We start from the raw sequence: 22234 nt of genomic DNA on the forward strand, positions 1-22234 counted from the left end.
GATACTCATAACCCAGTGTTCTCTGTAAGAAAGCGACTTTTATAGGGATGAGCTAAGGGCAATGTAGTAACTGCTGGTAGGAAACTATAATTTGACCACTGATTTGAGGAAGGAAACTCTAATGAACGTGTCTTAACTGAAGTGTCTTGGCAAAAACTAAACTTGTGAGTAGCTGGGACTATAACATTAGATTACAATTGCAGGTAACATTACAATAGTTACATAGCAGTCTTTGAAGATCTAACTTAACCTTTTTAAGATTAAAGCTTGGGGTTTTGCTCTGATGCTTTCTACTTCTGTTTTTTAAGTTTGCTTTGTTTATAAAACCACAACTGTACACACCTAGTAGATCCATTAGCCACCACACTCTCTTTAAAATTCATTTTATTTCAAGTCCACTACAGATTCCATCTTTGTAACTTACAAAAAAAAGAATAAATACTACCATAGTACCTCTTGCCTCTGAAATATGTTTTCTGAAAACCATGAACCAGAAACACTTGTACTGAAGTCATTTTAAATTATTGAAAGTGTTAGGAAAATCTTTACACAATTATCCTGCTACTCAGATATCTGCATTTTAATTTGACTTTTCAGTAGCAGAAGTTGCATTTTACTGTAACATTAGGGTCTTGAAAATGAATAGATTAAGCTTGAGCAATTCTCTCTTTTTAGCTGCAATCAAGAAGACTGAGGTCAATCTTGAAATAGACGTAAGGGTAGTATTCTTGGTTACTCATTTGTAAACCAGGGATGTCCATGCCAGGCTGTAAAAGGAGACAATATTACTTTAGTACCAGAAAACAAACTTCCAAGCCAATCAGTTGCTTTTGCACACCCCTTTGGTAGCTGGAATGGATTCTTGTATTTGTGCTTTTTATTTGCTTAGCACTTGGAGTTCACCATGTGAATCTGGTGTTTGCTTGGTGTTTTTAGGCTGCCTAATGCCTTATTCTAATGCAGTCAGCACTGAGAATTCACCTTTGGTTGCACTGTCCTCCCTTCTTGCATTGTCAGTCTCATGCTTGCCTGTTATTGAGCTGTTTTAAGTGATGGTTTATCCTAGTGGGGGTGATCTTTTGTGTGCTTGAGATACGGGGAGGGAGAAAGCAAGCATCACTGCCTGCTGAAGTCCTAGTTGAGATGTGTAGTCAATGACCACTCTCTACAGAGGAGGGAGACATCCAGCATTTGGTCTGGGTTCATTTTTGTTGCTTCTGTTTGAAAGTTTATAGACAACTTAGAAAGCTTTTTACTTAGACAAGCTGCCATAATGGAACAGAGCTTGCTGTAAAGATCAGATACTTCAAAGGAAAGTGTAAACAATCTGACTCTACTGGTCATTTTAATCCAATCTGTAACTACCAGTGATTACTGGAGCTGCATCTGGGGATGCTAGGTGTGAGGAGTTGCTTGCTGTAGCCCCCGAGTTACAAATGTGTTCTTTTGACTAAACTCTGACAAGGTATAGCAAGTGCAGTTGTAGTCGAAATACATACATCCATGATACTTGCTGCTGCAACTTCGTCCAGGTGTTTGAAGACCACATTTAGGACATCTCTCAGGCGTTTTATGGACTTCCTGTTTGGCTGCAGCAACATTGCGTGGAAATTTACTGGGAGGCCATACCTTGAAATACATCAATGTACACGATCATTTCCTGGGAGGAGGCACACCTTTCCACTCCTGCCCTCTCCAGTCTCCTGGTGCTCTAGCTGCTTGTTTCTGCATCACAGTGTCTCAGTTGTGTTGTGATGCCTCCTTACCTAAATGCATTTTCTTTTTGAAGCCATAAGGCAACTAAACAGTATCTTTCAGTTTCTACTTTCACTGAAAGTGCTCCTAAAGAACCGTATTTGCTGTCAACTTCATATGTCTCTTTCTTTCTTGGTGGCCTTTCTTGTCTCCTGTGAGCGCCTGGAACCAGGTGCATAAAAGGGATTTTCTCACCCATGAGTGGACAGCCCCAGAAAGTGAGCTGTGCATTTTGACTTTAGAAATCTCTGCCAGCCTTGCATGTTTTACCCACTTACCTCAGGACAGATTCAGCAAAAACTCTCAAGGCTTTCACATGAATCCAAGCCATGAATGCTTCACTGAAGTTCACTTTCAGCCAGCGCAGTAATGGGCCCTACGAAAGCAAACATAACAATACTGTGATCCCTTTGCTGTGTGAAGTGGCTCCACAGTGCCCGCCATTAAAGCTACGATGAGCAGCTGAGTTAATTGTCAGGCAGCCTGGCATTAGCTCCTAGCTTATTGCAAACTTGAGTGACCTTGGGCAGGTTGTGTTACCTGCCCAGTGCCTCAGCTTTCTGTGCTAAATGGAGCTCATGGCAATCTGTGGGGAGTGAGGGCTCCTTAGGCACACTGGTATCAAAGGCTGTCAATAGATGGGCCATCAACTTCATATGCTACTTACGTACTGTTGCTTCTTATCGGAAGCTAATTTCATCAGCTCTTCTTTTTCACATTTCAGTTCTTTCTCATCAAAATAAAATTCTCGAACCATGAACCTATAATTGAAGGACATTTATTCTCAAAATCTATATTCTATGCAACATGCACACCCATTTCTTTTGCCTCTGGAGAAACATGCATAGGATGTTTTGAAGTGGCTGGCCATTTAACCATTTAAAGTATGTGGAAGCGTTGAAGTTACCTAAAAAAGCAAGAATGAATCTTCTGGCTGTTCTGCAGCATGAGAGCAGGAAGAACAATGCCAGGATCCCTAGTCTGGGGCTTAAAGAATTAATTCACTGTATCCACTGTCACAGCACCTTCTCACCCTGCTTTCTCTGTGGCTTTAGGGCCAGTAGCAGCCCTAACAGCAAAGCAGCTTTAAAAACAACGATGCATTTGACTGTGCTGCACAAAGAACAGGCCTCAGTTTATCCTCATCATCTGTTTGCTAGCCTGGCCTGCTGAGCAATCGGTGATTGTTACCTGTTCTCTCTGGCTTTAGCCTTGAAGTCATCCATCACTTTTCTAAATAGAGTCACCGTGAAGAGTCCTCCCTCTGCATCTTCAGCAATCATTCTGCAGGAGGAAATTCACTGCTGTGATTTGGCATGACAAATCCCTCCTGTCTTGTTCATGTTCCCCTTTTGCAGTTCTTTTTTTCATTTATGATAGTGAATGATACCCTGCTTTTCAAGATTTGCTGCGACTGAAATAGGGAACAAAGACTTTACTAGCATCAGCTACAGTATTTCAAATGTAGACATCAATAACTAAGTTCTTCAATGCATCGTAGCATACACGTATGCTCTGCTTGTCTGCTTTTTCTGTGTCTCCTGATAATCTTCCTGCACTTCCTGTGTACTTATGTCTTTGAGACAGGCAGTGGCACACAGCTGTCTTCCTCCTATTCTCCCTCCATGTTCTCTGCTTCTTCCATTTCAGATAATATCACTGACAACTCTTGTGCCCTGGATTTGACCTCATTATGTGCTTCAATCTGAGCAGTAGAATATTCCATTTCTAGTAAGGAGTTTTTAGTCCAGGTGAAAGGATAAGTGTTAATGTAGCATTTGCTGATACAAATAACAGTTTGGAAATTGAATTAACCTTTCTACAGCAGGAAGCAATTAAAGATGCAAGAATAGTGTTTGGTCTTTGTCAAAGTGGTTTCCATCAAGTTGTATGTGTTTATGTAAGTCTGAATTCTGCCTAGATTACTGTAACGTGTTGTTTGTCTGCTTTTCACAAAAGGCAAAGGACCTGGTTCGTTTTCTGGGTGAACATTGAAAGCAGACAGAACTAGATTACTGGAAAAAGGAACAACAAACTAATTGAAAAACACCTCCAACAATTTGTTTTTTCATTCATCTATACTTTCCTTCAGCTGAGCAATTTCTCATTTCAGTCAAGGTTGCAGCAGAAATGAGACTGGGCAAATCTATATGTTAACATGGAACCCGTGTGTTAGACAAATGATTCCCTCTGGGATCCAGTAATTTGAGGAACTGAAATATGGCAGGGATCTCTGGAGCAAACTGGGAGCTTAATTTGGAATTTAACTTACTTTGTGGAGCGAGGCACCACCATATCAGAGAGGGACTCATAGGTCTTCTGCCACTGCACATAGCTTGACCTTTGGTCAACACAGAACAAAGCACAGTCAATAAATACAGTATACTAGGAAGCAATATATTGATAAATGTAGTTAATTAAGCTATTGGCTTGGGGTAGGAGGTTGGAGCTCTCCAGGCTGGGTTATGTGATAAAGGCATTGCCTCTCCTACCCCCTCCTGTCCTAGCCACCAGCTGGTCTGAAGACAGAAATGTTTTCCTCAGTGTCGCAGTCTTACCCCCCTCAGCTTCAGTCTTGGCACAAGGAAGGGTCTAAAGCAGGAATCTGAAGATGGGAAGTATGTGCTTTTGGCACACACTTCCAGGCTGCTACACAGTGTCGCATGCTCCTGGCCCCCCTGCACAAGATGCGGCTAGCCTGCAGGTGAGTGTGCCACCTCTGTATGTGCAGTCTCAGGACTGATCTCATGCTGTACTGAAAACATGGGGAGTGCTGGCACTGGGAGAAAGAGGGTCGAGAGAAGGGTAAGGGTTTGCAAAGTGAGCAGTCTGTTTATGGGGAAAATCTGAGAGAACATGAACATGCATAGATACAAAACTCAAAAACTTACCTCAGCTTTTTGAAAATGTTTTTCACAGACAGAAGAGTGATGATACTGTATGTGTGTGTGCTGTGAAAGAGCTCTACCGAGAGGATAAAGTTTGTGGAGGCTTCTAGAAAAGGACACCCTGAAACTTTGCCACTGACAGTGAAGGCAGTCATCCCACGTGCAGGCATTTAGGAATACAGGACTGGCAGAGGCTGTCAGCATGGCAGGTCTAATCCTTTTTATACGCTGGCTAAGTTCCAGTAAAGATTGCTGCTTTTTTTTTTTTTTTTTTTTAACCTATACTATTCCTGCCAGGAGGCTGTTTGAGAAGCCACTCTGTAAACAGTTAATATTGCTTGGATCTAGCGTTTAGGCCTGAAACTCAATACCACATTTGAGCACATGTGCACACACTATAGCCTTACTTTGGCACTACGACTAGGAGTGTGATAAGATACTCAGAATTCAGAACAAAGTCGTCTTTATGCACAATGTCTGCTAGGGTCCGGGTCAGCAGATTTCCCCTACAGTGAGCAAGACAAAGAAAAAATAACATTAGGAGGAACCCAACAGCAGCACACTGGAGGTACTGCACTGTAGGTACAGTTGCTATATAGCAGTATATACTGGGGAAGGAAAACATGAGGAAGGATGTGGCTAAAGGACATGTCTACACATTTAGAATGGCAATTTATTTTTACTGAGATTAAAAAGAAAAAAGAATTAACCCTAATGCAAGAATATTGGCTAGTTTAGCACTAGGCTAGTTTATGCCCTTCCTCTATCTGAAATTATACTATTCTGCTGCTATTGCTTTTATAGTAAGGGTATAGATACTGAAAAAGTGCGTGTCTGAAGTTACCGCTTGTCTCTTAGTCATTGTCACATCTTGCTGGAGGTAATTGCTTTTTCAAGGCTGCCTGTTGAGCTGCCTATGTAACCACACTTCAGTCACAGTAAGCAATGTTAGTAAAGACCTGAGCCACCATAGCAAAGCTGGCGTATCTCGACTGCAGCGGATGAGCTGTCACTCACACAAGCATGCAGAGATTACCTCCAGCTCAGGACAGTGGGAGCAGCAGCCTCATGTGTGGGCGCTGTGTGACCTGTGGAGGGTGCCTGTTTGCAGCCTAAGCCCATTTAATCATATTAAGTCCCACTGGAGCTGCACACCTAGTAAGCGCAGATGCGTGGGGCTGGCTGGGCATGCCCAGGAGGGACTGCGGGATATGAGAAGAGAGCAGCTGTCCTCCCTGTCACTGCCCAGTGGGGCAGGAGTGAGGAAGGACCAGTTTTCGGTTAGCTGTGCCAGTCTGAACAATAATTAACTGGCCAGTGATATCTCATAGCTGTTTGTTAAACCTAACCCAGCTGGCACAAGTTCACACCAGAGAGGCCAGCATTTCAAGGCAGACAGCACTGAGAGAGGGAGACAGGCCTGGACCACAAGGTCTCAGCTCTTTTCCCTTGCCACCCTCCCAGAGCCCTGGCACTGCTCACATTCCTACACAGACCTTTCGTCTCTCTCCAGGTGCCTAAAGCCGACATGGGATTTGTGGAGCTGGAGAGAAGCTGCAGGAGTGGGCTGGGAATATAAGCGCTGGTTTCTAGGCAGGCTGCCAGCTGGGCTGCCTGCAGTGCCAGGGAGGCAGGGACCAACACACTCTGCCTAGAGCATGGGCCTGCGTAGGAAAGAGCGGCACACATGAGCATGCACTGGATGAGGACTTGCACAGCATTTGCTCTACGTTTACTACTTACAGGAACAGTACAGGAACTTACTATTCTCCCCAGTGATACCCTGGAGAAAATCCAGGTAACAGCACTGACACAGGTAAAGAGCATCAGCAACTGAAGAGAGCAGAGAAAACCTTTGGGAAGGCCTGAGTGAACATTGCTCCCACTAACAGAATGAAACAAAGAAAAGAAAAACTAAGTGGGTTGCTGCTGAGGTAGGCACAGCAGGGAAGGAGAATAAATGCCTTTGCCTGAAACATTGTAAAGCTGACCTGTCTGAACAGCATTTGCAGAGCTCCTGTAGGGAACAGCTCTGAGTTGCAAGGGAATTCACCAGTTGACTCAGTTGATCTAATTTCTGACTGCCTGAAATCTCGTCAGAACAATGCAGGAGCATTTGGTTATGGCTCTTTCCCAAGACTGTCTGTTCACACTGCTACTAAAATCATATTAGGAACTGCAGCCTCCCTCAAGCAGACTTTAACACATGCTGATCACACCAGCTTCCCCTAACTTCCACTGTGTCTGGGAGGGTTTAGCATGCCCCAAAGCCAGACACTAAATTTGTTCCCATCAGAACACACATGGTCCGCTGAAAAGAAATGAATGTGGCAAGCATTGTACTCAGTTCAGCCAGCAGAGATGGGGACAGGCACGTGCTGTACATACACAGTTTTCTTTTCCAGGCTTTGCAAATTTCCTTTAATGTTGTTATATGCAGCTGCTCGGGTCTTCAGGTCTGATTCTATCTGAGTGATTTGCTAGAAACAAAGCAAAAAAAGCCATTCATCCAGGTGCTTGGGGTGCACTGCTCTCACCCTCCTCCCTCTACCTCTGCACTTTAAAGAAAGTATGTGACAGCCGTCAGCAGCCCCTTGTAGAACAACCTGGTGATGGCCAAGAGGGAGCCCGTATCAAATCTAGATGCCACCAAGTTCCCCTGTGGCAAACACCTCTTCAGAAAGTAGGATTCAGTTAGCTGTAACCATGTGTATTATAGTTGTACCTAAGGGAGCAAGTTCATTGTTTCATATATTACCAATATCGAAGAACAGATCATTCCTTCCCCAATGAATTGAGGGTGTAAATAACTCATCCAACCTGCAATGTTTTTGATTTAACATAAGGCCAATGATTTTGCAAGAGAGCTCCAACATGGATAATAATACTGCAGTATCTAAAAACAATAAAGTATTACAATAAAGGGGATTAAAGTGCAGAAAGCATGTCAAAATCTGATAGTGTCATATGTTTATGGAATGGATAGGTTTAAATATATCAGTATTATTACAGTAGAAATTAAAATAATACCAACTGCTTCAGTACAGAATGTGTGCTTCTGAGTCTGCTCCTGCCCAAACCAAAGGCAAAACTCTCACTGACTCTCATGAGAGGAGACCAAAAACTTCAAAAAGACACGATTCCCCATTCTGGTGTCTTTTTAAAATTTAGAGTACAATTTACCTTTGCTAATGCTTCTGATATATTCTTCAGTGGCTGCTTTATGGGATATTTGGCCATATCCCATTCAAACCGGGTCAGATAGCTAATTAGGTCAACTGAAAATACAAAGAAATGTATTAAAGCAAGCAAGTTACTTCGGGGTAGCAGTCCCAGTTATACCCTAGATAAAACTTTCATTAACATTAGAGGTGTATTTGAACCAGAAATCTCTCTCTGAAACCTCACAGAAATTTGATCCTGATCAAATATGCAGAAATCACATTCCAAACCTGGAAAAAGCTGAACCAGAATCTAACTTTTTTGTACTACACCTAGCACTGTTAACACTGATACTGCAAAATTGGCTGTACCAGCAGGACAAAGCACCGTGCATCTAATCTCCACTGTAGAGATAGGGTCATGTAACACACCTCAGTCTTGACGAGGGATTTAGTATGTCTGAATTTAATCCCAGCAAGAACTGTTAGAAAAATACTTTGGGCCTGCTCCTGCAGTAATACTCAAGGTTGTCGAGAGCTTGATCCAAGATATTAAGAGCATAGCCCCCCAAAACAAGTCAGCCTTAGGCCACTAAGAGCCATGGCTTCTTCCCAGAATCCAGGAGAAATGATGCACAGGACATCCAGCTCCTAGAACAGGCTCTGGCTGTTATATTTCATTTGAAGACCAAGGCTCTTTAGCATCAGAAAACATTAAGGCTTGGGAATGTTATGGTACTAAATAAAAATTCTCCCCTAACAGCTCATGCAATCAGACAGCTCTTTGTCTTAGCTGAGCCCAGACACCCTTATGATACCAAACACACTCCTACAGTGCTCTTGGGCAACTTTATAGGATGGGGTAAACTCATACATCCTGACACAACAAGCAGAGGGGCTGGGACTGTCACCCTGCGGGTTAGGAAGGCTGCGGAAAAGCAACAGACACTGTCTTAACGTCTGGACAAATAAGCTGGAGGCACCAACTCACACCAACAGGGTGGACTTGCTTCCAGACCAAGAGGGTGCACATGGAGAGTGCCTGGCAATTGCTCTGGTGAAACAGGGAGCAAATCAAGCTCAAGGTGCTAAGTAAAAGGAGGGACATGCTGGGGCCACTCAGAGCTCTTTGCTACCTTGCCAAAAGGGTTGGCTCATACCTGCAGCAAGGACTAAGCACGATTTCTTGTGGATGGTCTTCCAGGGTGTGGGAAAGATTTTATGAAGTGAGTTTTGTGAAAAGGAATGCGGTAAGTTGTTTAATTGCCGCAGTACCAGGCTAAGGGTACTACACTGTGTGGTGTGACACCGAATACCCTTGGCAGGAGAGCGCTATCCTTTCCATGGGCTTCTCTCACCCTACAACAGAGTCAGTTTACCTTATTAGATTTCCAAAGCATGGAAAGTCTTATGTTAGAAGGACACAGGCTCCTTATCAAAGGATACCACTGTCCAGGAGGCAGACAGCACGGATGTGACTGAGTTCTCCCCCTCTTTCTTCGAAACCACAAGCAGCCATGTAAACTTCCCACACATCCAATGCACAGGAGTCACAGGGCTAAGATGCAGACCTTCCTCCTAAGGTCTGATGAGGGAACAGCAGATTCTCCTGCACAGGGAATGTGTGGGACAGGGACAAAATTTCAGGGCTCTCCTACAGCCACCGCATGCAGTTTTGTGGTAGCCTTTGCTCACAGTCTCTGGGGAGAAGGAAACCTGCAAAGAGCATGGTATTACATGGCTGTGCAGAGGAACAGTGCATTCACCCACTGACTCTTTGAAGACAAGCACCAACCTATTTATAGCTGAGGAGATGTGAAAGCTCCCTCAAGACATACACATGCCCCTTCTGCCCTTGCTTGTCTTTAATCTCAACAGAATACAGATGTCAGGCACCTGTGCACTGCATGGCACTTCAGCCCATTTTACAAGGCTACCCCTCCGCAGTGCACTGGCAGTAGTGCAGGCAAGTTAAACAGCCTGATCTTGGGGACGGCACAAACTTCCCTTGTGTGAACACATTGACAGAACAGAGCTTAAAATACCAATCAGTATTGGTATTAAAGATCCCAGACACTCCTGGAATAGTATCCCTTCACTCATGGAGCCTGTCAAGTCACTTCTAAAATACATTTCTTAGCTGCCCATCCAAAAAGAGATGCTTCCTACCCCACTGTGTCCTGTGCCCACAGGCTGAAACCTTAACTCTGATTTACTTATCTTACTGTAAGAGGCTATTTTAAATGTTTTCCCTACAAATCCCTTTATTCTTCAAAATGTTTATGCTTCTCATTTTGATTTGTTGTTCATTCCAGTTTTGAGCTCATTGTAAAGAATGGCGTTATTCCACTGGTTATCAAATTTTTAAATTCACTTTGGGTTAACATCACAGTAAGTGGAACAGAATTTGGTCTGAACCCTTGCAGAAAAGCTTTACTTACACTTCACATTTTTGATTTCATCAAGTGCAAAAAAGTATTTCCTGCTGCTGTGATATTCTGAAATTCCAGTAATACACAAATACACATTCTATAAGAGAGACATCTCCATAAGGTTGCTTCCAGCTCTTGCCCACTGAGATGTACTACATGTGTTCACTTAACTAAAAGGGCTGTATTTTCTGCTACTTCGCATGTTCCTTTGCACAAAGCTAACGAAACAATTGTTAGACACCCAGCCACCATTTAGTCCGTATGTGGGCTAAACTGTTGTTGGGAATATATACAAAATGAGCTAAAAATGGGACTACCTGCATAGTGTAACTTAAAATTTGAGCTGGGATGATTTATGCAGCAAGAGGTCATATGTTATAATCTCATTTCTGACTTTATGATCTCAAAGAAGTCTTCAGTTTTAAGATCCTTCCTTTCCTAACTGGAAAGGGGGAAGAGGAAGAACCCCTTCAACAATGTTGTTGCTGTCTATGAAGAATGATATTGAAATGTATTAGGACCATCCTTCTGTACTAAAACTGATTCAATTTTTTTAACATGCAATCAAAAATATTTGAAAGGTTGAAGTCTTATGAATCATTCAGATGATCAGAGGACAGAAATTAGTAATGTGTACAGTCAAGTAATTTCCACATCCTTCTATTACAACACATGCAGAGCTGACAGGAAAGCAAAATGATGTAAAAAGAGAAAATAAAGGAAATAAGTTAAACCTGTTGTTTCTCAAGTCATAGGGATATCGTGATCAAGCTACGAGGTTGTTACTTGAGAAATCCATCGTAACCTGATCACTGTATCTCTACAACCAGACCAAGACTTGTCTCTAGCACTAATACACACAAATGCATGCTTGTAACAACACTGCAATCACCAGTTCTCAACATACTTTTTAGACATTTCATTTTGTCCTTTAGCCCTGAAACATAGTAAGTGGGATTATTGTACTTGTCAAGCAGTTGCATTCATCAAACGCCAGTCTTAGTTCATGCAAGAAGGACATTCTACAAGAACTTCCTCCCCATCAGATATTCACACAGACGCAAAGTGCAACATCGCAGGCAGTTAAAGGGGCTGATGGAGTATGCGCTTTTAGCTTCTTCCTCTGCCAGTTAAAGGTATTGCTTTACAAGCTTGTAGTAGCACGTGTAAGGCACCCAGCTTTGCTCTACATTTCCAGGATAGCTGGGGAAAACCACACTTTTCAGCAGCTCTGAGACACACTGAGGATCTGAAGAGATGTGTAAAGATCACACCTAGGGAGCTGTTAGTTGTGTCCTTGACACAGACTCCCTTTAGGGCCTTGAGGATCATACTAAATGATGAAGGGAGGAAGTAAGTTCATGGAAGTTATAAAAACACCATGTTGACTACTTAGCAATGATGCAAGGGTGCACACAGTAGAGCAGTTCTGCTCCCATGGCCCTTTATCATGTCAGAAGTGCCTCTGCTGTCAGTGCACGGTCTTGTCCTCTGCAGTGCAACTGCTGCTGGCCAGGGCAGGATGTCACAAGGGAAACCAAGGTGAATTCACTGGCGACAGGAGTGGCATGTAGCATGTGCATGTCCTGTCAGCTTCTGGCACAACCTTGTGAGTGCAGCCCAGGCTCCCCTGAGGAAATGGTATACAGGCAGGGCACTGGCAGAGCCCTCCTCCTATTGCAAGGACCACAGAGAAATTATGTCCTGCTGCTTGTACAGGCCTGCAAAGAGCACGTCATCTACCTGCCTGCTGCAGAGCAGCAGGGTAGTTCTACTAATAGAGAAAACACATATGCTGAGTTATTAGTGTAGAAAACTGCTCAGGCCTCGCTTGTTATTGCAACACTGACTGTTAACACAGTATTTTTGATCTTGCTGCTCACAACCAACTCATAACTCCCATTAGATGAAGTTTTTCATGTTTCGGAGCTGCCACCTCACACATCCACCTGTGATGCCAGACAGACCCGCAGCTATCTGAGCACATGCCCCAGCACTGTAGGAGCGAAAGAAAAATGCTAACAGATCGCTGACGGATGTCATGCAGCCATACAGAATAAACTTTAGCTACCTGTAAGTGACTAAGCCCATAAAGGCCAATAAAAGTGTTACATTATTTTAGGAATGAAGGAGAATATCTCCTGCTTTCTTCTTCACTCCTCAGGTCTGGTGCTGGAAAAATTCCTTCCATAAAGGGGTACTGGACACTGAACACCATCTTGGAAGCAAAATTGGAACTTGACAAAACTTCTAACAGGTTTGAGAAAAATGGGATCAGGCTTTAGATGTGTTTATAAAAAGTCTGGCTGATGTTTGTCCTTCCTAATGTGTATGTGTTTTGATTCTACATGTTCATATTCTGAAGCAAACACAGGCAGTAACCAAGCATCAAGGTATTCCCATTCACAGCACCTACCTCCACTGGCCAGAAGATTTTCCTGGACTTTATCTTTTGAGTCCTCCATGACTTCTCCTATGTACTGGGCTATTTTCTTTATTACGCTTAGGAGTAACAAGAGAAGCTTTGTTAGTGAAGAAAGTAAACGAATATAAACCAGTTGCCACAATTATCTGATTAACACGGAGATACCCAAACAAAATACTTCTGAAGCAAGGCAGTTTAACTTGTACTTCAAATAATGATAAATGACCTCTGGCATATTGCAGAATCAAATGCCTTATTTCTAAATACACCTATCTCTGTAAACACATTCTAGGCAATATCATTTCCCAAGGAAAATAGTGCTCTAGACTTTCACAAGATTAAGATTCAGCCTTCTGTACACTGTATTTCATGATACTCATAGAAGAAACCAGAAGAAAAGAAACACATATCTAAAACTCTAGAGATGACAAAGGGTTTAGTGGCTACACAGAATACTCCAGGTTAATAGTGGCTGAAATAGATCTCTTCCATGGGATGCTAGGTAAATAACTCCCAGCCCAGCGTTACAGAGAGGCCGTACCCACAAGCTTCTTTCCGGGGTTTGCCTGGCCTCTCTGTCAGAGCGATAGGTCTTTTCCTCCTTCTAAGGACAGGAGAATACTTGATCCTCCAAGTTCAGTGGCTAAACCAAGCAATCACAAAACCAGTCCTATACATCATTTACCATTTTTGTCAAAGAGACTTTCCAAAATTTCCATTGGAATGTTTAGTACCTTTCTTCTGTTTCTTTTTTACTAAAAGCAAGGAGATCTCCTTACAAGTAGGAAGAGGTGGTTGTGCCTTCCATTATGCTTTTTAGTTTGGCAGACAGGACATTTCTTTAAGATGTGGGAAAAGTAGATTCAAATTCTCATTCTGCCCAGTTCAGAGCAGGGATTTGAACAGAGCTCCCCCCTGAGAACATTCTCTCCACTGTGTTACATATTCTTTGCTTGTTTTAAAAAAGGAATTGATAAGCCCCTCCAGGAGTACAGCCCTCTCACCCTAGTCAAAGCACCTACTTTATAACGGCTGAAGAACCCTTCTCATTGGTCCGGTATCTTTCTGTACTCAAAAGTACTTGCAGAATTTGACTTCAATGCCCTAACAGTTCCAGGTTGATTACACCTGGTAAATAAAGCAACAGCTGAAAATAAACTGCCTAACCATAAAATTTGCAGATGTGAAATGGACATAGTCCTTCAGGTGGTGACATGAAATGGAGCATAATGGCAGGTTTCTTTCTCTTTTCTGTGCTTCAGGAGAGAAGACTGCTGTGGCTAAAGATGTGCTAGAGAATGAAAGGGCATCTGCAGTGTTTGGGCAATGTGTCTTGTGACATCCTGTGGCTTTCAGGATATCACAATCATGGAATCAGGAAAGGGCTTTCAGACCAGGTACAGATGCCATGGAAGCGTCAGAGAAAAAGAGTTCCACTGATGTGCTGCAAAGCAGATTTATAGGCCATTTATAAGCAATAATTCATAAGGGTAAAGATTTCTCTCCATCGCAATTCCTATGAAGAAACTCAGTTTTTGGGAAAGTTTTCCAGTGTTGTGATGGGGGAGAAAAGACCAGTGACTGCTGATGCTGCCACAACTGTAGCGGTGACAACTGCTGCTACTCTCATGACACCAGACAGATGCAGTTCAGAATCTAAGCAAGTGACTGGTGCACCAGATAAAAGTCCCTCGTTCTCTGGGAGGAATCTGCACCATTTCACTCTCATTCACTGCCATCTAAGGGCTGCTCTAGTTTTTCACTGACTGGCTGCAGTCAATTAGGGACCTGGCACCAGCTGCGTTTCGCTGGAGAACTTTGCATCTTCCCTACACTCAGGCTGAGGAGACGATGCAGAGGTCAACCACAGCAGCCCTGTGTCAGCTGAGGCCTTGCCAAACATTTCTGCAATTTTCAGCTTGCAGACCTGGCTGGTTTTCAGCTCCTTCGTGGTGCCTAGAGAGCCCACTGGAGCTTGGAACAAAACAAGACTCCAGCCCAGGGGTAAGAACAGCAGCAGAAGGCTAAAGACGTGATGGACAAAGCAGCCGACAGGAGAGCATATAAATCAGCACTCTTTCCAATGGATCCGACCTGCTTTCATTCCTGTTCAGTGCAGCCACATGCTGACCTGATAGCTGGGAGACAGCTGGCTCTCGTCTCTTCGCCTAGGTGCAGACTGCAGGACAGGCAAGGGCGCTGGCACGCCCTGCAGTTCTGGTGGCCCAGTCAAGACTTGGCTCCCTTCCAGCCCACACACCCCGGCGTCCCTGCAGTCGGGATATGGCCAGCATGTAGCTTCACATGGTGCCAGAGAAGTGCTCTCCAGTCCCAGATTAGTCCCTGTGCCTCCTCTCCCCTCCCGTGAAATGCAAGTGGGACTCACTCATCTAAGTCTGACCAGCTAGACTATAGTCTGCCACCTATGCAGGGAGCGGCAAAGCCGAACACCACCGATGTCTGAGGCAGGTGAGAGGATCATCCTCCGGAGGAGCCCCGCTGACTACAGCAGCAACTAACTCTTAGACCTCTATATTTAGATGAGATGAATCCCACCCTGAGCAAATATTATGCTCAAATGCTGTGATGTAAAATGAGAGGGTTTCAACTAAACTGCAGCTGAGTAATAGAAATAAAAACCTATGAACAGAAAATGTGTAAAAATAAAGTCATGTATGGTAGTGTCTCAGAAGAATCACGCATTTTGCTTGCGAAAGTACCACAATGTCATTACTTTAAAAAAAAAAAAAAAGAAAGAAAAGTCTAACATGCTTTAAATGATGCTGTGTATTAAGCAGCACCACCAGCTAGGCCCCCATAACACTGCTGGGGGCAGCCAGCCTGCAATCAGGACACCGTCGAATGCTCTGCAGACCCGGGAGCTGGGACAGTCCCTGGGTAAGAGTCACGCAAGGGACTGTGAGCTTCAGAGAGCACCATGCTACCATATGGTGACATGGAAAAACACTCTGCCTCCCTGTGTAAATAAATAATAAAAGTATGTGGAAACAATAGACCCTGCAAACTCTTGCCCCTTCTCTGCTGTCCTGGCAGGAGGCAGTGCTGACAGGCTGGTGCTGCCCGGCTTTACTGGCGGTTTTGTTTGTCTAGCAACAGTTCAGCAGGTAGCTATTTCAGAGGAGCAGGAATGTAAATGCTCAGGTCATTTGAACAGGCTTGTAACCCTCTGTATGTCATTTACGTCAACTAAGTGTAAGTGCTTGGCACTTTAACCCTTGAATAACAATTTATAATCAAAACCCGGGACATTTATTTTACGCATAAAATGATTTTGTACTCCTTTGTTGGACTTTTCCTGCTGATACATTTGTGTTGATTATTCTCTGCTTATAATCTACCCTGATGCATTTCTCTCAAACACGTTTTCCCTGTTTTTAAAACTCTTTGATCCCTCTTGACTGCTTAGCTCTATGGATAAACATGACAAATAGGAAGAGTGCTTTTCTCAGTAATTTACTCTGCCAGGGCCTGACTAAGCCCTTTGCTCCATGCCCATGGCATGTCATATGATGAGTGGCATTGCTTATATTAAGGGGACAATTAGTGGAGTAAAGTGGTGGTCAGCTCAAACAAGGAACTGTACCATGTTGTTAAGTTACAACAAAGGTAATACTGACATTTCACTTAAATTTACCTTCAGTAACCTAAGCGCGTAACCTACAGCAGGCTTTACAGATACCCTAATTCCTCACAAAGTTGGGAATTAGTTATGCCCTTCTGAAAATCAGTTGTGCATGATTTCTGCAGCCCTCAAACCCAGATCACACAGTTGCTTGGGAATTTGCTAATGTCAATAGATCCTTCTGTTAGGATAGCTAACTCATATTGGTAGTGTTTCTCCCTATTCTTACCCACATTCCCACTTCATTCCAGCATGAACAATCTCCACAAGGCCTGAACACCTTGACAAAGAATTTGGGGCCTGGTTTCCCCCACCAGATGGAGACGGTCACAGCAAGTGGAGTTTTATTGATGAATCCTGCTAAGAAGTCTGAAAAAGCAACTCTATAAAGGTCAATATTGTGTCCAGCCCAAAGCAATCAAATGCAATCAATCATCCAAATTCAGCCCCGACCCTGCTGTTGTGCCAGTAAGGTCAAAAAAAATATCCTGGAGAGAAATGTATCCTACCAAATTTAACTTCTGCCCAAAGTGGCTAGCATAGATGTAACCAGCTTATATCAGTAGTTCTGTATCCATTTGCAGCCGACAGACAAAATCCATGCAAGTATCAAGCATATTTAGGCAAGTAAATCTTTAAACATTCCTGGCTAGGAGAAAAAGGCAAAAATTTAGCCCTAGAGCTAACATCTGCCTCTGTGACCAAGACCATACCTCTACGTAAGGTATGCTTCCAAAAGAAAACAAAACAAAAAAGAAACAACTTGTACTTTTATTTCCTCAACAAGCAAAGTCTACTTTGAGCCATAAAATCTTATAACCAGGCATTTTCTCAGCTTCCTGCACTATATTGTCCTTTGTACAGCCAGATCAGATTGGTCCAAAAGGCATAGGGGGCCACGATCAGCAAGGAAATCATGTGAGGCAGAGCATGAGTTAGTTTGACACAATGTAAGTCAATATTCTGGCTTTCAGGGAGTTTAAAAATATGAATGTGAGAGCTCCAGATATCTCTCAGAAGGATTTCTTCCTTAGAACTCCTGCATCTGACTGAGAAAGGTCACCAATCTCAAGAATAATTTTCTGGAAAAAGAAAATAAGGGATAAAGGGATAAAGAAAATAAAGCACATTCTCTAAATGCTGCTTTATTAATTTGAGTTCCTGGGTTATTGGGGTGGGGGGGATGTTGTTCCTTAAAAAAGAACACTTTCTAGCAGTTTCCCTCTGAGAAACAGCTTCCCTAGAATTGCCACTCAAACAGATCACTGTGCAGATAAAATCGTCACTGACTTCATCCAGCCACATTTTAAGGAACGGTCCTTTATTTGTGATGACTCTGTGATAATCAACAGAAGGGTTAAATAAAGCCTATCCACTTTAGCCGAGTTCCAGTCTGGGTTAAACTGAGTCAGACTGAGGTGAACACAAGGACATACCATCCCATAAAAACAAAAGACTGTTTCTCATTTGTATGTAGTAAATAAGATCTATTTTACCTTTCAGCAAGGCTATCAAGTTTTCCCAACTCATCTGAGAGTCCAACAAGAGCATCCAGTGTCCCAACCTGTGCAAAAGATGAGAAATAGGTAAAAAATGCACAAGGCAGTGAAAAGTCTCTGTTGGCAGAGTCTTAAGAACACTGACTTTTATTTAGCATTTATGAATTCACAGGTTTAGCAGAACTTTATTCATTTAATGGAAAATAGTAGTAATTCCTTTTCCCAAGACTTAGGGCATAAAAAGCCTTTTTCCAATAAAGGAAAAACTGCATATATAGTCTCGAGATCACGCATCAGTGTCTTCCTTCCTATTTTTCATTCCTGAATCATCAAGTAGCATAGACTGGTCTCTTACCTCATAAAATATTGACTAGAAATGCACACTATGTATATATATATAAACCAAATCTTATGTACAGAGAGAATCAAGGGAAGCAATATTTATTCCAAAGAGGGTCTTTGAATGTGTTCTTTGCTATTATCAAAGACTAAGTCTCTCATAAAAATCATTTCCTCCAAGTCCAATATCTGCTTTTCTATGATTCTCTGTCCTGCATTTATGGTATCACAATATATTACTAAATCTTTTCTCATAACATTGCCAGCTCAGTGTGGCAGAGTATATGCAGGGTCAAGCTGAAGGAGAACAGGAGAGGAAACAAATTTTACAGAGAACAATTAGCAAAACAAGAAGAGCTGCAGCTTCAGATGTTGCAAATGCTTTACTTCCTTTGGCATTTATGAACTGACACCAACACCAGCTGGGTAAGGGCCATAAATGGTAAAATCATTGCTATCTCAGATGCACATGTAAAATACAACATTTCCAGTCTGCAATGTTCATGTGAAAATTGCTATTTGAGAACAGGCCACACTCCTATTTCACTTGTATCTTTATGTAACTGGAATAACTTAAGTTATAATTTTCAACAATTTTTTGGATTAAGGCCAGATCCTGGATGCACTAAGTGTATCCTTGTAAGTGATGGGTGATGGCAACTCTCCATGGAACCAAGTTGTACCTCTGTTGTAGCTCTATTGACTTGAATGCAACATATTTGGATTTTTCATACCCATAACTGAAATAAAAATAAGTTGCATATATTTTAAAATAAGGATTAAATAATGCAAAGACATATGAAAAACCTGGATTAATAATATTCCTATTTATATGACAAGTGGTCATGTAGCTGAATATACACACATCTCTACTTCCCACGTAGTAATACGAACTATAAGGGACTGTCTTGTCTTGACAGCAGTCTTACCGATATAGTTCTAGATACTTAACTACTCCTTTTGTATCAGTGATTCAAGATGTACGACGTTGTATGGCTTTCCTCACTGGGAGTAAATAGTACACTGAATGCAATAGATCAGTTACTTAATTGGTCATCTTCCCTCCTTATACCTATATCCTCCCAATATGAATGAGACCCTCAAGCAGACTGACTTCTCCTCTCTGATCAGTTTTCAGCTTACTATAATTCATTCTGTAATTGCAATCCTCTTCCACTCTATGCATATTATCCCAAAAGAGAAATCCTATATTAATCTGAAAAATCTTTACCCCTGTCTGGGGTTGCTGTATTCCCCATGCCCAAACCCTTTCCTCTTTTACCTTTAAGTCTGGAATATGGAATTTGCTGTTGCTGGACAGGTTGGATTTAGATGTCACTGTGTTCATTCTCTCCCAGGCCTGCAGGTTCGTTTTGTCTCCCGGAGCAGAAATTAGCCAGAACTCCGACATGATCTAATCTTTTCCCTTTGCTCCTGGTCACTGTAGAAACACAAAGCAAGTAAGAGGCTAAAAGTACTGCGTAAAATGAGTTTTCTCCCTAAGAACAGAAAAAGTTAGAACGAAACCCCTGGATTAGTAATTATTTCTTTTTGGAAACAGAAGGACAGTGAGTCATTCCCCTGTCTCACACTGAAATGGAACACGACCTTCTCCTGAATGTCACAGAAAGAGTGCAGCAGTTCCTCCTTTCTCAGGGTTTCATCCAGTTTCTGGGCAGGACATTCTTCTGAATGAAGAAATGAAGTTTCCTCCTCCCCTTTTCACTCCCACCCTGTTCGTTCTCACTTGCACTGTACAATAAAACTCATATCAATGCCAGTCTCCACTGTGGAGTTTGTGGAGTTTGGAGACTTCACAAAACCATTCAAATGTAATTAAGGATTTCTGCTTCTTAATATTATCTCTTCAAATCTTCGGGCACTTGTAGGCAAAAAGTGAAAACAAAATGTAGAAGGACCTCTGCTGAACTTTCAGGCTGCAAGAGATGCCACTGGCAAGATGGAGTATCAGCCTCCTCTGTGCTTTTCTTTCCAAGTTGGATGGGAAGGAGTTGGAGAAAGGCAAGTCATGATGCCCAGAGTATCAGCAAAACACAATGCACGTAGAGAACTGCAGTCCGCATCCGCGGGGACAGCTAAGCTGCTGTTCGCTGGAAGATCAGGGCGGGAGAGCGGGACCGGCACACGCAGCCCTCCCATTCTTCTCCCCCGGGACCCTCCCGGGTGTCTCTGCCGTGCAGGACATCTTCGGGCCCAGGCGAGCGGGCTGGAGAAGACCTGACGCTCGCCTCTTAGCACCCCCGACGTGCCCCGGCGGTGCCCTCGGGGCGGGAGCCGGCCTCGCTGCCCCGCGGGCCGGGGCACGGCCACGGGGCGAGGCGGGCGGCGGCGCCCGGGCCCCAGCGCTGCGGGCGGGCAGCCGGCGGCGCAGCGCGGAGCGTAGCGGAGCCCGCGGCCAGCGTCCCCCGCGCCGGTGGCCTCTGCCGGGTGCCGCTGCCCGCTCCGTGCCGAGCCGTGCCGAGCCGTACCGAGCCGTGCCGAGCCGCGCCGAGTGGTGCCCGGCCGTGCTGAGCGGTGCCGTACCGAGCCGAGTGGTGCCGAGCCGCGCCGAGCCGAGCCGAGCCGCGCCGCTGCTGCCAGCCCGGCCGCGGTGCCCCCGCGCAGCGCGGCGCCGGCGGCGGGCGGCTCCCGGCGGGGCGGGCGCGCCGGCCCGGACATGCTCGGTGAGGCGCCCGGGGCAGGGCCGGTGCGGAGCCGGGCCGGAGGCCGGGGAGGCGGGGGCAGGCAGGCAGCGGCGGGGCAGGCGGGGGCTGCGGGGGCTGCGCGGCTGGACCGAGGTGCCCAGATGCGGGCAGATGCGAAGGGGGAGAAGGCTGCCCTGAAGGGCCGGCGGCCCCCGCAGGCCGAGGGACCCGCTCTCCGGGCTCCGCTGCAGGCTCTCCGGGGCTGCGGCAGCCGGGAGCCTCTTCGTGGCCGCTCTCGGGTATTTGCAAGGCGTCTCGGGGGCTGCGCTCATGGTGGACCCCGAGGCAAGCTGGCTTGCCCTTCGCAAACCTCGTGGCAAAAGGCAAAGAGCCTCTCTCTTGCCCTGGTGAAGGAAGAATAGATACTGTTTTTCTTTAGACTCTCAGAGCAGGTTATTACATCTGATGAGAGAACCCCCTAAAAGCTGATAAAAGCTGTAACTTTTGTGGTTTCATCTTCATGCTTTCTTTTAGCTTTAACTCACAAAAATGATGCAGAGAGAATTTATTTTTGTTAAAAAACGGCTGCCTTTATCAATTCTGAAATTTTGGGGATTATTAAAAAAACTTTTAGGAAACTTTTGTTTCCTGGACTTCCCTGAGTGTTTTGTCTGACAAATACTCACTCACTGCAGAAATCTGCAAAGTTTCCTCCCTTTGGTGATGCCTCGTCTTTGGCAGAATATTGTTGAGCCTTTTAGTCCTTATTAAAACCTTCAGTTTGTCTTAAGTTGTCCTAAATTTGCCTACAATATTGAGAGTGTTTTGTAGATCATGTGGGGTAATGTTCTGCAGACCCTTCCAAACTAGACCTCTAGCTGGGAGATGCTTTAAAGGAAACCTTTGTCCATTCCCTAAGCACTTAGACTGCCTGCCTTCGAGTGGCATCTCTGCCAATGGGAACTTAAACCCCCTCTTACAAAGTAAGTGGTGCATCCAGATCTCATTTTCCATGGAGTGCTCTAATCACTGTGCTACCATATAACATTTGGACATGTCTCCTGTTGTTGGTGTTCTTTTTCTTCCACAGACAGTGCATTTCGCTCTGGACTTAGTCATGTTTCTGTGTGCCCAATTGTAATTGAAGCCCCACAGGAATTTAAGTGGAAGGACGCCTTTGTTTTTCCTCGTGATCTGTCCTAAACTGAGGTGGGGCTTGAACTGCTTGGACCAGGCAGGTCTGGCCATGCACAGAGGCAGAATCCTCAACACTTCTGAGAACCTTAAAGCAAGATCCCTATCGAGTTTAGGCATCTCTCCGCAGGAGGCAGAAGCGGCTAATGAGAGACCTGAATAATAATATTAGACTGGGATACCTCTGCTCCATCTGAGTCACACTTCAGGCTATTTGCATACAGGTTCAGGTTTTAGACTCTAAATTTATAGA

At 44.1% G+C, this 22234-nt stretch overlaps 1 protein-coding gene across 4 annotated transcripts; it reads right to left on the reverse strand.

The window, feature by feature from the left end:
• Positions 1-367: 367 nt before the first annotated feature.
• ATP6V1C2 (ATPase H+ transporting V1 subunit C2) lies at positions 368-20832 on the reverse strand. Of its 4 annotated transcripts, none has more exons than XM_064508462.1 (13): positions 20687-20832; positions 19425-19583; positions 17801-17868; positions 12653-12738; positions 7827-7921; positions 7032-7123; positions 5051-5149; positions 4028-4096; positions 2947-3039; positions 2423-2516; positions 2034-2131; positions 1500-1629; positions 368-767 (listed from the first exon to the last, which is right to left on the reverse strand). In XM_064508462.1, the coding sequence occupies exons 2-13, from the start codon at positions 19551-19553 to the stop codon at positions 672-674; spliced, it is 1149 nt and encodes a 382-aa protein (XP_064364532.1). In that variant the 5' UTR covers positions 19554-19583; positions 20687-20832; the 3' UTR covers positions 368-671. The 4 variants fall into 4 exon arrangements, with proteins under 4 accessions (XP_064364532.1, XP_064364533.1, XP_025952941.1 ...); XM_064508463.1 differs by having other exon boundaries at positions 20632-20817; XM_026097156.2 differs by lacking the exon at positions 20687-20832 and adding an exon at positions 19751-20355.
• Positions 20833-22234: the final 1402 nt, after the last annotated feature.

Source organism: Dromaius novaehollandiae, chromosome 3 (assembly GCF_036370855.1).
Source record: "Dromaius novaehollandiae isolate bDroNov1 chromosome 3, bDroNov1.hap1, whole genome shotgun sequence".
NCBI classification, from domain to species: domain Eukaryota; kingdom Metazoa; phylum Chordata; class Aves; order Casuariiformes; family Dromaiidae; genus Dromaius; species Dromaius novaehollandiae.

Coding starts and splice junctions, on each gene's coding strand:
- ATP6V1C2 (XM_064508462.1), bottom strand. CDS start 19,553: ATGTCGGAGTTCTGGCTAATTTCTGCTCCGGGAGACAAAACGAACCTG. Junction 7,922..12,652: donor AAATCTTCTGGCCAGTGGAG/GTAGGTGCTGTG, acceptor TTGTATTTTCAG/TTGACCTAATTAGCTATCTG. Junction 2,517..2,946: donor GCTAAAGCCAGAGAGAACAG/GTAACAATCACC, acceptor CTTCAATTATAG/GTTCATGGTTCGAGAATTTT.